This window comes from Styela clava, chromosome 11, assembly GCF_964204865.1.
Source record: "Styela clava chromosome 11, kaStyClav1.hap1.2, whole genome shotgun sequence".
NCBI classification, from domain to species: domain Eukaryota; kingdom Metazoa; phylum Chordata; class Ascidiacea; order Stolidobranchia; family Styelidae; genus Styela; species Styela clava.
The window spans coordinates 15,844,629-15,861,362 of NC_135260.1; the positions used below are offsets into that span (position 1 = coordinate 15,844,629).

General features: G+C 36.7%; 3 protein-coding genes across 3 annotated transcripts; 1 reads left to right on the forward strand and 2 right to left on the reverse strand.

Annotated features, from left to right (window-relative positions):
* Positions 1-3,276: 3,276 nt before the first annotated feature.
* Positions 3,277-6,033, forward strand: LOC120347887 (jeltraxin-like). Its single transcript, XM_039418000.2, has 2 exons — positions 3,277-3,552; positions 3,769-6,033. The coding sequence occupies exons 1-2, from the start codon at positions 3,486-3,488 to the stop codon at positions 4,392-4,394; spliced, it is 693 nt and encodes a 230-aa protein (XP_039273934.2). The 5' UTR covers positions 3,277-3,485; the 3' UTR covers positions 4,395-6,033.
* A 139-nt stretch (positions 6,034-6,172) lies between these two features.
* LOC120347549 (phenylalanine--tRNA ligase, mitochondrial-like) lies at positions 6,173-10,497 on the reverse strand. Its single transcript, XM_078117820.1, has 8 exons — positions 10,114-10,497; positions 9,897-10,023; positions 9,350-9,561; positions 8,731-8,893; positions 7,562-7,693; positions 7,045-7,205; positions 6,662-6,813; positions 6,173-6,518 (listed from the first exon to the last, which is right to left on the reverse strand). Exons 1-8 carry the CDS (start codon positions 10,495-10,497, stop codon positions 6,380-6,382), a joined length of 1,470 nt encoding a protein of 489 aa, XP_077973946.1. The 3' UTR covers positions 6,173-6,379.
* LOC120347550 (coiled-coil domain-containing protein 25-like) lies at positions 10,497-12,666 on the reverse strand. Its single transcript, XM_039417570.2, has 2 exons — positions 12,325-12,666; positions 10,497-11,835 (listed from the first exon to the last, which is right to left on the reverse strand). Exons 1-2 carry the CDS (start codon positions 12,586-12,588, stop codon positions 11,473-11,475), a joined length of 627 nt encoding a protein of 208 aa, XP_039273504.2. The 5' UTR covers positions 12,589-12,666; the 3' UTR covers positions 10,497-11,472.
* Positions 12,667-16,734: the final 4,068 nt, after the last annotated feature.

Sequence of the window (16,734 nt, forward strand, 5' to 3'; positions counted from 1 at the left end):
TTGGTGAGCCACAAACTTATGAAATTGAATTTTAAGACGATTTTATCAGTTCCGAATTCTGCTGCTGAATGGAAACCTGGGAGTCCGAGTGAAAACACTCAAGAATTTCTGATTGCATTGATAACTCCAGATTGGTTTGATTACGCATGGATGGATGATAGCGATGGTTCTGAATTGTTACCTGGTTTGTGTGAATTTTGTGATGGCGCTGGTGAAACCTCAATAAATCGTACGTATTTATGATGAACTTATTTGTCATTGTATTATCTGATACTAATATTGGTCCTATTAATTATGCTGTTGAATAACCAACGACTATGTCATTTGGAAGTTCATTCTAGTGACTTTTCAGTCCTGCTTCCAGTACCAAATAAAGTAACTTCTCTGGTGGTCTATCGTGTTTATTCAAAAACCTAAACCACCATTTTTTCGCACAGAAAAATCATGTCGAAGTGGGAAGGTGTGCCCCGATCATAACATCTGTGTCGTAAATGAAGGAAGCTGTTTTGAAAAATGCATTTGTGCGGATGGGTATGCTTTGGTTCCGGGAAGTGAAGCAATCTGCGCTAGTGAGTGAGACAGTTATTGCTAGAATTAAATACTGGACACAAATTACTGATCTCCTGATTTAATTTATATTTCTGATGCATCGCACTATAGAAAAATTTTGATTCAATAAATAAGATAAAGTTGTACATCCACTGATGCTGAAATATTTAAAACTTTATTCGAACAATTCAATAAAAACAGTTAGAAAATATTACAATGAAATATCCCTAATGATCGTCATTTACGTGTTCATATGCCGAATCGTATATTCAATTTACACTTCGCAGAAGACGTGTGCGCTGGACGTGATTGTGGTGATAACGCTGTGTGCTTTGTTGATAGCACTGGGTCTGTAGAATGCAAGTGCCAAAGAGGATATGTGCCCGTAGGAACAGATGCAGAGGGATGTACTGGTAAATATCTTGTATTCCAGAAATTTAGTTAAACATGCTCTGGAATTGTTTGAATGCTGCACTCCGTATAATAAATAACGGCTCTATAAACATTACCGTTTTCGTAGCAAAATAAGGTGGGACAAGAAAATGGTGGGAAGTCTAATAAATGTGGAAATTGACTATATAAGTTCATAATAATTTTATAATAGTTAAAGGCGTAAATGGTGGCATATTTCCCGATCAGCATCAAAAAGCTCATACTGTATGTATATCAACACATAAACTAGATAGCGATTGGAGACCGCCGACTTGTCGATCTTGCGGTTTCGATTCCTTCGACCTGACTCAATAGCAACACCGCGTGTCCCATCACCAATTAATTGGAGCAGATTCAACCTCGCTTTCGTGAGACATCGCGTAACATACGAAAGTGAAACAAACAAACAAACAAATACCTGTCAACATACTTACCGATCGAGATCGATAAGTCACAAACGCATATCAGCAGTCCGTTTTCAAACTAAATTTAAATTTCAACAATCACAGGTCCGTGTAATGGAATTACTTGTGGCACAGCAGCTAGTTGTGTGATTACCTATGAAAGTGGAGCTCCAACTGGAAGATGCGTTTGCAATGAAAACTACATACGGGATCTTAGAGTTGACGATGGATGTATACGTATGTCCCTTACAATACTGTATTTTGTGATTGGGAACTTAATATCACACATTTCAAATATGTCGAACGTGAAAATACAAAGGAATGACAGCAAATGTTTACCCTATGGTCCTCTATCTGCGTGTCCTGCCTGTACTATTGAGCGTATGTTAGCGGAGTATAACCCAAACCTGACTCATGATAGGTCAATAACCACACAATAGATTCTGATGCCAATGTAAAGTTGCACAATCGAATGGTATGTAATGAAACCAAATTTCTAACTATTAAGAACGATATGACAAAAGACAAGTAACACTTTAGCGAGGGAAAATACGTCATCAACTCTTTTGCATAAAACGCTGCATGAAAATCCCATAAACGGAAATGAAATCAACCTTGTTTTAGGCAAATTACTCGCTACAATTCAGCTTTGACATGATTCTGAACATTTCTTTTTTTTAGGTATTGGCTGGAAATGCTTAGGTTTGAGGTCATCAATTTCCCTATTATGAAAGTTATTTTTACATTAGCTCTATTCGTGAACGATTCACTGGTAAACAGCCCTTTTTTATGTTTTTATCAATCCTCCCTTCAAACGAACCAGTTGAAAAATGAAATCCCCCTTTTGTATATATAACTCCAGCGAAGCGAAGTAAGTTTGTGGAGAGCTTTCTTAAGTTGCAAAATCAGCCACAAATGTTTGCATGAGCTTATACTGTTGGGTGCTCAGGATTACCCAATTGTGTGCAAAGCGATCAAATTAATCATGGCATTACCAGCAACAATCGATGAACGATCTTTTTCAAGTCGGGTCAAGTCATGGTTGCATTCGGCGGTGAAATCAGACGACGTTTCAGATTTGAGTGTTCCGCATTACCATCGTGAATTTATCGTTATAATTTATCTCCTTACTTATCGTTAGATGTTAGTTTCTCCCCGCGACTGACCTTGTTCGGTTTTGAAGGCGCGAGTGAGCGTCCCAATTTAAATACGTTCAACCAAATGCCTGGCGGACCCAAAAAAATTGAAAATCAAAACGATGCGATAGACAGTTTATGAGCAATGATCGTTTTAACAACCCAACAATTATTGCGTATGTCACTAAAGTAGATCTGTAATATATATTACAAATACGGCGTTTCGTTCAGACACATCTCGTTCAGTTTGGAGGTATACCTGGGACCCAGAAAAACAACTTTCAGTGGTTCCACCGAGAGATGTGTTTCTGTAAACACATGTTTACACCTACTATAAACAATATTTGTTAGCTACAGTAATTGGTTTCTCTGAATTATGTAAAATACCCCGTTTTCTCTGACAAAAGTTTCGTTCCAATTTGATTCCGAAACACTCTGTTCTTTGATTATCTCAACAGCTAACTGGACTTTAAGACACTTCTATGGATATTTATTGTGGTATTTGAACGATATAAACAAGATCACAGTCCCCAATTCTATTCTAACCGACAATAAATGGTGGCACTATACATTTACATCAGCGTTAGAATTATTAGATACAAACATTATATCGTGGCATCGCGTTAATGTTCGCGTCCCGATTAAAATTTTCAAGTTCAAATGAGATCGGCTTTGTCGATAAGTTATTTGTATTCATTCGACGGTTAAAAAGATTTCCAGGTATTTTATGTCAAACATTAATATGATATATACTATCACAAACAATACCTAAAAAAAATTTTGTTGAGTGTGCAAATGCGGGAAGAGGGAGACTGATATAAGCGGTCTGGAATAGTAAAAACAACAACTTTCAAAGCTTAAATATTAACTATTCTGAATCTCATCTTCAGTGGACGAATGCAGAAATGGTGGCACAGTTACATGTGGAGATAATGCATTATGCGCACTGACAGATCCCGCAACTATGATGCAAGGATGTGTGTGCGAAGAAGGATTTGGGTTCAGTTCTCCAGGCTCAAATGCTTGTACGAGTAAGTACAAAACACTCTCAAGAACGCCCGTAATGATTCTTGTCTATATGCGCTTTTGGAATATGAGCGTCCGCACAATCTTTGCCACTAAGTTAATGTATATAATATATAAAATCTAGAAACTGATTGTGATATCTTTTTAACCTCTGTTTGTTTGTATAAGTGCCGTTTACATATGTATATATGTATATATTGTGAAATAAATTATACATTCAGGTTGCCCTCAAACTTCCTACACATTTCCACTGAGATCTACAGCGGATTACGTCGTTGTCGATTACGATCCACCACAATTATCACAAGTATCCTTGTGTATGGTGATATCGCCATCGACCACAGCAGGCGAAGGACTAAAAGGAGCTATTTTTAGTTATGCAACACCAGTTAACGCCAATTCTTTCACAATACATTTTGATACAACAACTAGACATACAATTTACTTCAATCATCCTTCAAGCACGCAGAGAAGCATTAATATCGAAGTGACCCAAGCAACTCATATATGCTTCCTCATTTCTAAGCCAGACCAATATTTAAAAATGTACAAGGATGGGTCTTTGTTTGCTACACGTACATACACCGACACCGACCCTCTTCCAGATCTAACAGGATCGTTAATAATAGGACAAGAACAGGACAGTGTCGGAAGTGGATTTTCAACCAATCAAGCATTTGAAGGCCAAGTAGAGAACCTTATGTTATGGGAGCGGATATTAAGCACCACAGAAATCTTAGATATGGCAGGTGACAAATGCGTGTGCTCTGGAGACTTTGATCTTGCCCTAACATCTGACGTTGTAACAGTGAACGGAAATGTTGTTACTTCTTATCCTACTTGTTAACTTGACAAAAATGTGCATTCAAATTTACATACGAAATAAACAGCAATAATTTAATATGACAACCTTTGGCCCGTGCCTATTGATATATTATTTTTTTCGAATTGAATTAGGAATCAGAGTGCTTTGATTCGAATATTTCCGAATCTGATGCTATTACAATATTATATTATCGTTACTTTATTCAATAATCACATCAACGTTTCCCAGTCGGATAGTGATTCCCTCCAAGGTGGAATTATACTTTGTTTTTCCTGTAATACTACCAATATTATTTCGTTTAATATTCGTTTTATTGCTATAACACTTATATCTTCACAAATTGATATACAGTTATACACTCAAATTATTAATGCCAGTTAGATGTGCTTTAGCACCGTTTTTGCCATGGTTTTGAAAGAAGCAATGATTATAACAGAAACATTTGTAGAAACCTATGTTTTTGATAAGAAATAACGCAACGGTGCTGTCATTAAAATAATATTATATTGGTACCTCTACAAAGCGTATATATCAGGGGTATTAAAAATCTCTATCAGCGGTAATGCAGCAGCAGAAGTCTCACTGATATAGAAAAATAAAAGTAACCAAGTCTCTGTCGGCCTTATATTTTCCGGAATAGCGAATCTGTATGTACATGTTTGAAAGGTTTATTATTATTTTTTTCTGCTTTGAAAGTAGCAAACCTTTCTTTTTAATTTTGGTCGGCACGCGGAAGAATTTTGTCGGTAAAATTAGCCGATTTTGGCACGCGAGCCGAAAAGGGTTGCCCGCCCCTGGTATATATGATAAAATATGCTTGGAACTTTTTAACATTTACGTTTTCTAAGTTGAGCAAAGCCATTGGTTCCTCTGAAAGTACGACCCATACGAAATATAACAAACCCATATAAAATATAACCGCCCTATAAGTGTTACAACCTGTGAACTCATGAAAATATCGACTGTTTGGGTGAATTCCAATACAATAATATTTTGGGATTTTACGTGATTATCGGAGTCTTAATCGACTTCAGAAGAATTTTCACATTTATTCCGGAGAACGGAAAACCTAACTGGTAAAAAAATTTTGAATTCACTTTTGGTTTAGTGTAAAATATTTATCAGCGAAAATGGTATCAAATTACAGACCCAGTTGCCCTTACTGTACATTGATAGGTGCTTACCTATGGCGGGTAACCGATTCCATTATAACATCATAATATGATGTGTGGCTCTGTTTTATGTAAGTAATGTATCTTGCTTATACAATTAGCGCTTGAGCGTTTTCCTAACACTTGTCTCTGAGAACCGAGCTCAGATGATCGATACGGCGATAACGACGCGGCTCATCATGCTAAGCCTTAGGAATACGCTCGCCACCGTACCTCTAATTACTCTGCGTGTGTTGGCAAGTTCGAATCCCATGCGGGGAGGATTACGTGCGAGAGGATTTTTGGACTCCTCTCCGCCGTAGGGTGGTTCACGCAACGCCTGTCGGTTACGGCTTCCTCCACCATCCATGCTTCCGAAAACAAATAACTAATCCCATACCCGACATTGAATGGTAACCGGACGAGAGGCCGTGGTTTGCCATATGGTTAAGCCTACTTATAGGCTTCCATCTCCCCGGGATAAATGTGTATATCCTATCCTATCCACCTTTTACCTACCTATTTTCAAGCCAGTGATTTCAAATGATATATGAATGATTTCTTTCAGTAAACATTTCTTTTTAACATTCGCAAGAACCTGACAACTCCGAATATCAATGAAATATGTAGATTTAGAAATATGAAAAATAAATTTGAACCTGCTGCGACAGCGAACAGTTTATTGACATGACAAAAAAAGGATTATGTACCATGATAATGGCACTTCGAAAATGTTTCAAGACTGGTTCAATGCCTCCCATGCAAAATGGTGGTTTAATCTTCATGGAATGCAACCAATTTTCAACAGAAATTTTAAAATTTCATCAAAGGCCAAATTTTAGGTATTTTAAGATGTCACCAACGTCCTTCAACATTCCAATGTTCAATAAGTTTTTCTCGTATTTCTTTCTGCACTTCCGATACTTCATCATGTGATAAAGTTCTAGACACATGTCGATAAAAAAGTCTGTAACAGTGGCTTCGTCTTCCAGATCTGTGAACGAATGATAACATCGAAAAAAAGTTTCAGAATTTCATCATGTTAACAGAATTCAAATAATAATTGATTTGGATCATATTTCATAATTATATATAATATAATATCAATATTGAATGAATGAATCTAAAAATACCCACTTCGGATGAACAAAGTCATCATGTAAAACCACATTCTCTACAAGATCACCACCAATGGTTCGAACGATATCATAGAAATCCGATGGATGGAATTGTTCAGGAATCCAGAATGAAATATCATTGAACAAAGCAGGATGCTTGCTTAGATATGGCTGAAAAAAAAATTTGATAAATATGTATGTCCTTTCATGAATAATCTAGTAAAAAAATTTATGATTGTATTGGTGCTTATTAAAAAATTCACAAATAAGACAATTACTATTTCTCCCTTTAATTCTTATATAACATTTTCATCCAATTTAATATGCATCAATAATCAATTGAACATCCATTTTAAGCGGTTCGGTCCAAGCAATTAATATTCTTAATATCAACAAATTTACCTTAAATTTCAAGTCTTTTATACTTTCTTTGTTCCGAAACTGACTCAAAAACACTTCATTATTGCTCCAAAAATAACGAATATCAGAAATATCAAATAATTTCATCGCAAGCCGTTCTAATCCTAGACCAAATGCCCATCCCATTTTTTCATTTGCCCCTGCTGTGAATAAATAATTAGAAATAACTCTGATGGTGATTAATTAATGAAGATTAGATAATGAAGAAAAAATCACTTGACAAATGTCTAAAATATCATCAGTGCATTACACAAAGTGAGGCTTTCAATTCAAACAATTTTACCATTTTATGATTAAAATAATATTATACTCTATATAGAAGAATTTTAATTTATGAAACCAACGACTTGCCCCTTTTCATTATATATACATCATGTTAAATAAATATGGCATGGCTTAATAATAGTCCAAAATATTCAGAAAAACTTGTGCTCAAAATCCATATTTACTAATCCACCATAACATATCCGCATGTATTATATAGGAACATGTTTCTAACCTTTATTCAATATATCCTGTCTCAAAACACCGCATCCTAAAACTTCCATCCATTCTCCTTCATATTTGACTTCTAATTCAAAGGAAGGATGAGTGAACGGGAAATATGCATCAACCCATCTCCTCTCAATATCTAAGATAAAGAAAAAAAACATGATAAGGTATAACCCCACAGTGATAAAAGAGAGTGTGGAGCTTCATTATACTGTATAATGCTTCAACTGGTAAACTTTTTACCTAATACCTATATAGCCTATTTATCAAGTTCAAGACTGAGAAAAAATTATTCAAACCAGTGACCAGGTGAATTACGAATTTCGTAATGCCAACAAAGCGTGAAGGAATCTTCTGTGGAAAATCAATAAATATATCATTCAATTTAGTTGTAGAACACATTCATACATAGAGTACATTCCATATAATTAATTGTTTTAATACACAATTCATCCGCAGGTTCGAATGCTGTGGAGGGGAAATTATGTGCGGGAGAATTGCTGGACTCCTCGTCGCCTTAGGATGGTTCATGTAAGCTCTGGTTAGTTAGGGCTTCCTCCACCATCAAGTCTACGCATTTAAAAACAAATAACTGGCTAACTAATCCCACACTCGACATGAACTGATAATTTGATGAAAAGGCTGTGGTTCGCCATATGATTAAGTCGTCTTTCCTCTCCGCCGAGATATATGTAAATCCTATCCCTATCCTATAGAGTTCTCATATTTATCCCAGAGAAGAGGAAAACGTTTAAGATGGTTTAATCATATTGCAGACAAAGGCCTCTTGTTTGGTTACCAATGCCAGAATAATTTGGGGATACTTAACTTTTCCATATGCACAGACTTTTAAGGTGGGGGAAGCTGTTATCGAAAAGAGGTTACCATCATGCATACCAAACCTGCGACGACAACGAGTCTATCAATTCTCTCGTACATAGTTGTCATCCACAGGTACTGAACTTTTGAAACAGGGTCGGTCCTAAGCGGTACAATGGCAAGCATAATTTTAACACCAATGAATCAACCACCAAGGTTTAAAAATATGCGATTAGGAATTCAAAGAAAATTTTTAATCTTTGACAAAGTAATGATTCTTTGTACCACATCCACAGGCTGAAAATTCAAACATATGTGGCAATAAATGAACTTAAAATGAATATGATGAAAGCAAACCTTTCCCAAACAAATTCTGCATGCAATCTTCCAATGTTTGTTTTAGTGCTAATTCAACAATCTTTGACGCCTCAAGTGTGTGACAATCTTGTTTATCAGCTGCTTCCACTCCATCTTCAAACAAAGATAAACCACTGGTATCACCTTCTGCATTCTCAAATACCTGTTAAATATTTTATTATTATTATTTTTTTATTAATGATCAAATATTAAATTTTGGAACGATATGAAATCGTACAAAATTACACCTAATAAGTTATTAACATGGATGTTTATTCAATGACATTTCATTCCTACGCCAAAATTGAGATGAGACTGAAGTTCAAATTAACGAACTATTATATATTATAGAATATATATGTTTTTACATAATTGAATCCTTTTGACTAGTATTGGGAAACAAACTACCAGTACATTAAAACTTGTGGTTTAATTCTAAAATAGTTTACCACTCAAGCATTGTCCGTGACCAATGCCAAAGGTATATAGGCCATGTTGGAGATTGGCAACCTCCCGGTCATAATATGAACTCTCAATTCTTCAATCTAGCCAAATTATAAAATTATAAACACTCCAGAACAAATATCAAAATTTATAATGTTGAAAATTATATACCTACATCATGATATGAAAATAATCTAACTCCTTCTAATTGATGAAATGCAGGATAATGAGAAGTATCAATTTCATCTCTTCTGTAACAATCACCAACAACAAGAAAGGCATCAAGTCCAGATCGAATTAATTCAGCTTCATGAGCTGATGTGTGAGCACGCAACATGGTCGATGAATTTATATAATAGTTGTCAGACTTCCTTCGACTGATATGATCTGCAAATAAAAAAAAACAAAGAACACCTGTATCATTACTGGTGATAAGCTGTTTTTAGCACTGCATGTCCAGGTGGGTTGCTGCTGGGTAACTCATAGCAAATTGTGGGATAAAACAACGATAATCAGTGAAAGTTTATAGAAATATAAAAGTAATAGTTGTTTGAATAACTAATCTCTAAACAGTGAATATTTGGAAGTAATTGTTAAGGGGGAAAACCCTTTTCAGTCCCAACAAACAACAATTTGGTATGTACCAAAATCTGTAGTAATTCAGTAGTACGGTTGTTTAGATTCTTTTGCATCACTTACATAATAAATCAACCACTGCATACCTTTTGGTATAAGCATACTGTCGAAGTTTTGATAAGGCGATACCACAGGTGATAAATTGTCATACACTGAAAATATTGGTCTCTGTCGTGATCTCACATATTTTTCATAAAAATGCTTGATGATGACCTGAAAAACAATGAAAAAAAATTCTAATGCTGTTGTAGTACTATCACTGATATTTGCCGAACATAAAAACAAAACATGACAAAAACTTACCTCTTTTATTAAACAAATTGGATGATCCTTCTGAAGATGTAAATTTCTATTGATCAGAGATAATATTTTAGGAGTAATATTTGTCCATGTGTCTTGTTTGTACATAACACCATTAATCCAATTATTATTGTTCAACTCATTTGAGTTCTTCAGCTTATGATCTGTTGCATATGATTTTGTACAAGTCCAATTACATGACTCAAAGGTTACCAAAACTGAGTTATTTTTATTGATTGCGTAGTTAGAAACATTTCGATTTTTTATTTTATATCTCGAACTTCTTGTGTATGAATAGTTTGTGCTTCCAAATGAAGAAATGCATCTGCTACCCTGCCTTCTTATAGACGGTGTTAAATGAAACAGTTTATCAAAATATTTAGCCATTTATCTGGAAAAATACTGCAACATATTAAAAATACACATAAATGGCCTATTGAACATTTTCTAGGTTTGGATGGAATATGAGATAAAATGAGAGAGTGGGCTATTTCAATAAAACTAGAAATGAGCAGAGTGGATTAGAGCAGTGGTGTGAAACCTGCGCCCACAAGAAAAAGTTGTGCGACCGCGGAAATGTGCCAATTCTGAATGGTGTGCGGCCCACGAAATGAGTTTTTAATTTAGTTTAATCTGGTATGTGCATAATTCCAATCTATTTGCGTTGTTAAGCTCATAACAGAGTCAAATTTATTATCTACGGATGTCCTAACAGCTAGCTTGTGCGAAGTGAACAACGCACGTCATAAGATCATTTCCAAAAATTTTTGTGCCTGCAACTGCTAGAAATCCTATGTAAAATAAAAGAGCGGCACGAGGTTTCACCCAGGTTATTTGTATCTGGCTCTCCTGTATTAAAGGTTGTACACCCCCGAATTAAAGAATTGAGAAAAATTTCACCCTCTTCAATAGTATGTGCATAACAGCAATTTAAGTAAACATACTAAAGAATATTTTTCCGTAAAATAAATAACAAAAATATAAGAAAACAATTGGTAAATATATAGACATGAAATTCTCTTATTGTCAATGGCAGTCCATCAACCGCAAATATGTGCGGTATCCATTGAGAACAAGCTCACCTAAATCTAATAGGGAAAAAAATGGTTGAAAACTTCCAAAACAGCCAAAAATCAATTTTTGACCAGCAATAACTTTTTCCCAAAACCATCCATGAACAAACACATTTGTCAAAGTATTAGTGTGATAAGGGACGGGAAATACATGTAAGTACTTTGAAGCAATAATGTACCCATCCATCACTAATCTCAATTCTCAAATCACATAAGACTTGTTTGTACATAGTTTTTAAAAACTTTTGTGGAACAAATCAATATGTCGAAGACTTGATTGAGGCCATGGTTACATAAAATCATCAGAATCGTCATCATTATTTGCATTAGTTTTCATTTCTACATCATCAAATAAAGAATCATAAGAACGAAGAGCTTTTTCTTGTTTCATTTTCAATATTTCCTGTTTTTCTTTTTCTTGCTGTTCTTTCATTATTTTTTTTGCTTCATTTCTTTCTTGCCTGTCCCTATCTTCTTTTGCTTCTCTCAAATCCGGAAAATTTTCCACTTTAGTTTTGTTTAGTCTATTTACAACATCATTTATCCGTTTTTCAACTTTAATTAACCGAACTTCTTTCGAATTGTGGAATCCAACTTGTCCAACCGCCATGTCACCAGTTTTTTTCAAATTTGACCAAAATGTATATACCATCTGAAAAAAGAAACAATTACGTTTTAATTTTTTGAAATGCTATAGCCATAATTCTTTCGGACAAAAATGCAACACATTTAGGTATGACTAAATTTGAATCTATAATCATGACTGTTACTGCCAGTCTAAAATCAAATGGCATGCAAGAAATGACTCAATATATAGCTCAATATATTAATATTTTAATATTGCAGTTCATTTTTGTTGTTGTTATTTAGGCATTTACCGCGGTACCATAAGGCATCCACTTTTTATTTGGCATTACGGTATTCAGTTATTTGAGCACAGAGGCAGTTAGCTTCTGTTTTAGACTACCTCCGTATAATGTTAACCATTGGGCGTTCCAAAGAGTTTTGATTTGCTAGTTCGGATTTCATATTGCCTAGAACGAATCTGGAAGTTGACTGCAGATTAAGTCAATCACTCTACTCTTCTTACAGATTTGAAAAAGGTTTAACAGTGTTAAATATAAAAAAGCATCTGACCCACCTGAATATTGTTCAATTTATTCCCTTGAATACTATTAGCTTTAACAAGTTGAGCACAATCCTGAATGACCTCATATGGCACCGAATCTAGGTCTTCGCTCGGCTTCAAACGCAGATAAACGTGAGCAGATGACAATTTGTCAACGTGAAACCAGACGTCTTCCGGCCATCCATATTTAATAAGATCTTCGTTTTCATGTTTATCCAATCCCATATAAATTGTATAAGGTGTACCAGAAATATTACTGGTAAAATAGAACACCATTTTGCACTGTGCAAGTTAACTACAGTATTGATTACAGCAAAGGTAGCGTGCAACATAGAACAAGGAAGCGCAACCAACAGTCAGCATACAATCACCCTGACTGCTCAACACATGTACCGTAAGTCAAATTTCGTCTGCGATCAAGCGTATCAATACATCTCTTATGTATTAATGGATGTTTCCCGATAATCTATTTTTCTGTTTATTGCCCAACGTAACCAACAGTCATCATTAGGGCTGGGAATTTCAAGGAAAACACTTCAACCGTTAACCGGGTAAAATTAACCGGTTTACCGCCGCGTAACGTTCGACCATGGTTATTCAGTTAACCATGGTTTGACGTAATAATTATAATTTCAGCTTGTTACGTCACAAAGGTTAGAAGCAATTTCGCGTGTTCTTATCCCGGTATCGCTCAAAATTGTTCACGAATCGAGATAGTTTCATGATTCCTCTGCTGCAAAAGATAGGCAGCGGAGTTCGGGCATGTGGAAATATTTTAGAAAACCTAATTCCGTTGTTAAACGTCATTTATGTGACAAATTTTTAGTGTTCGATGTGCAAATTCTACTTCGAGAAAAATATCATAAAGAAAAACGGCATCAACTGCACACTTGTTGTATGACATTGAATATCCGATTTTGAACTGAAATCGTGAACAATATATTTCGAAATCGACCGAAAACTGATTCTGAATTTATCATTGTAAATTTTTATTATCAGCAACCTTGGTACTTCCATTATTTTTCACATTCATTGATTCCTTACCCACACAGTTAGTAATATTTTTTTGAATTAAACGCCGCAAGAGATAAATTTGCGATGACGTAATCATATTTGACGATATTGTACGGTATGAAGATGATTTGTACCTGCGATGTAAGTTAACGGTTAAAATAAATCATAACCGTCAGTGGCGGCGCGTGGTCATTTTGACAACCGGGGCAAGCTACTGCGGGACCAAGTCACTCCCATCTACGGGGACAGGATGAGCGCTGTAAGTTCTCCCATCATTTTATGAGTATAAAAACCATTCCATCGGTAACAACCAATCGGCAAAAGCGACAATTTTTAACGATAAGAAAGTGTCTTTAAAACCGGTCCAAGTCAAGGGATTAATAAATATAGACATAGTTTATTTTGAAACCTCTTTCAAAGGGAAAGGCAATATTTACCCAGATGAATACAATGACATATTAACAGAAACTTCGGGAAAGCAGACAAAACCTAAAATAAGGTTTAAACGTTACTATGAAGAAAGGAAAGTTAATGCAAAGATAAGGACATGCGTCGCTCACTCATAGATATATATGCTGCTAGACTTCTACTGCTTGAACATATATGCAACACGCCGCGGTTTCTTGGAAGCAAAATGCTCAATAACGCGCTGATTAAAGTCATGCCTCCCAGAAATAACGTCTCTGTGAATGGATAAAACAGCCAAGGAATTTAATCTATCTTGCTTCATTGTGTTTCTGAGATACGTTTTAATACGCTTCAGCGTGCTGAATGTTCGCTCTGCGTCGGCGGAAGAAATAGGCGTCGTCAAAATGATGTCCAGAAATTTTGCAGACGCCGCAAAGGTAGTTACTAGAGTGTTATCTATGAGGAACCCATAGAGCGCGCAAGTTGATGTGATGTTCAAAAAAGTTTGATTGGTGTATATACATCGCAATTCATTTTCCAATTTACCCACGTTTATCATGGGGTAAAATTTGGAGACAGTAGCCAACAAATGGATGGGAAATTGACGTGCAAATTTTGAAAAATTTTTGGGGTTCATCAAAGAGAACGCGGCAAGGTGTTCAGTGCGCAGACGATCGCCTATTTGATTCACCAGAATGTCACAGCATTCCTTTGCAGACAAAATCAAACGCTGCGTTGTTTGCCCGCGGCGTAAAGAAGCACTCCATGTGTCGTCGTATTTTATTGTTTCCCGGATACGAGATACAGCATCGCAGAAGTCTGAAATACACGACTGCACAGACGCGCCACCCATTAGCCTTGACTGCAATGCGCCGTATAATACATCCACGTGATAGAATATTGTGGAGAAAAAATGAAAACTCACCATCTTCTAGCAGACGCTTTAGACCTGCCGCCTCCCTCACAGAGCGTTCGTCCCAAACCGGAGAGCTCTGAATGCCATTGAAACACTCAATGAGCTCAGACTTAATTTTGGACACGCCCTGCACCACGCCTGATTGGAAGTTCCAACGTGTTGGTGCACAAGTTGGGAGACGGCGGCTACATATCTGGCGAAGGAAGTCAGAGCGCTTCGGCGAAACGGAAAAAAATGAAGAAAACCCCGAAACATTTGCAAAAAATATACGGATGAGAGGGGTATCAAGACACATATTTTTTAATAACGAGGTTAAATTGGTGTGCATAACAATGTAAAAAATGCGCATGAGGAAAATCTTCTTTTATATAAACTTGAACACCATGTTTCGACCCACTCATGACTGCCGCGCCGTCATAAGTTTGAGCTATCAATTTTGACTTCGCGTTGTAAGGCTGTAACACTTCTTTCAGTACAGCCGATATCCCGCAAGCCGTGCGATCAACGATTGGTACATAGCTGTGAAATCTCTCGGTAGGTTTACCATCTTTCACAAACCGAAAAATCACAGCCAGTTGGGAAACGCACGTGATGTCAGTTGTCTCGTCAGACTGAATCGAAAGGAACTGGCAATTCTCAATTTCCAGAGCCAAATGTTGTAAATAAATTTTATACATTGAGTCGAGCAAATCATTTTGGATATCCTTAGATGTCCCTTTCGAAACAGTTGCGGCATCAAGATGATCTCCCAATACTGTATCTAGGGATGCGGTGTATTCCACCATATCCAAAAATACCCCTCTATTAGAAGAGCCAGCCCGTTCATCGTGCCCACGGAGGGACAGCTCGTGACAACCAATGAACTTCAAAACATCTATCAATCGACCGAGAACATGGCGGTTTTTCTCGACGTTTTGGTTGTGCCGACGAATAGAAACCGCGCTGCAATATTAACATTTCCGAATGTTCGGTATTTTACTGCATTGTCCAGATGCTCCATAGAAGATTGATGATCCTTGGCACGCTCGGAAAGATGTTTAAGATCTCTAAAACCAAATTTACACCAACGTGAGTCACGGGCGGTAGCAAAAAGTAGGCAATAAAAACAAAAAAGTGCATTTTGTCCTCGCTGTAACACAACCATTCGTGTTTTTTATACCAAGTTTCTGCGCAGAATGTACGCCGACGCTTTTCTCCGTCATGGGATTGTTCCAGTGAACAATTTTTTGGTTGATAAGGCCCAAGACGTTGTACCTCTAATTTTTGTTCCAGCGGCAACTGCGAAAACGGAGTGCGAAGTAGTGCATCAACCTTATTCATTATGAGGTCTAAGGCTAAGAAATGCGAAGCCGGAAAGAAGTGAGGAGCTCAAAAGGAATGTGGAAAATCGAAAGCAAATGGACTAAAGGGGTCTAACTGATTCAAATAGTGAAACGAGCGACAAAAACGAAGGCGAGGAAACTATCAACTCTTCAAGCAACCAACGAACGAGAAGGAATGCGTGAATATGTCAACACGTTGTTGTAAGAAACGTCGGCATTGTGTCGTCATAATTTCGGGGCTAGCCCCGACAGCCCGATCGACCCGGATGATTTAGTAAAAGAAACAGAAAATAAACGAGATAAACGCGGCGAGTGGAAGATAAAAGAGAGAATACGATATACAATGAGCAACCGGGGCAAAATCGGCGTCGCCCCGTCGACGTTCGGCGAAGGCTTTGCGAGCGAAAAATGAACCATGTCGGGGGAATATGGCTAGTGTAGACAGTCTGTGCAACCGATATTGAGGTATTTTTCGAATATTTTTTATTATACCGAAAATAACCGGGGCATTGCCCCGGCCCCCGGTTGGCCCTATTGACGCGCTGCCACTGATAACCGTTAACCATCTGAAATCGGTAAACCATTCCCAGCCCTAGTCAGCCAAAAACACAACATAGCGCCGTTATGGATCATATTTTCATTGCAAAAATTTTAACGTTGCTTATGGGATAGTTTTGGAGAGTTGGCGCTTACAAATTGGCTCACATGTTTAAAACTCATTTTTATTCAAAACAATAAACCACGTGGCGCTGATAGCTAATA

Coding starts and splice junctions, on each gene's coding strand:
- LOC120347887 (XM_039418000.2), top strand. CDS start 3,486: ATGATGCAAGGATGTGTGTGCGAAGAAGGATTTGGGTTCAGTTCTCCA. Junction 3,553..3,768: donor AGGCTCAAATGCTTGTACGA/GTAAGTACAAAA, acceptor TTATACATTCAG/GTTGCCCTCAAACTTCCTAC.
- LOC120347549 (XM_078117820.1), bottom strand. CDS start 10,497: ATGGCTAAATATTTTGATAAACTGTTTCATTTAACACCGTCTATAAGA. Junction 8,894..9,349: donor GATTATTTTCATATCATGAT/GTAGGTATATAA, acceptor AATATTTAACAG/GTATTTGAGAATGCAGAAGG. Junction 6,519..6,661: donor GATGACTTTGTTCATCCGAA/GTGGGTATTTTT, acceptor ATTCGTTCACAG/ATCTGGAAGACGAAGCCACT.
- LOC120347550 (XM_039417570.2), bottom strand. CDS start 12,588: ATGGTGTTCTATTTTACCAGTAATATTTCTGGTACACCTTATACAATT. Junction 11,836..12,324: donor ATAAATTGAACAATATTCAG/GTGGGTCAGATG, acceptor TTCTTTTTTCAG/ATGGTATATACATTTTGGTC.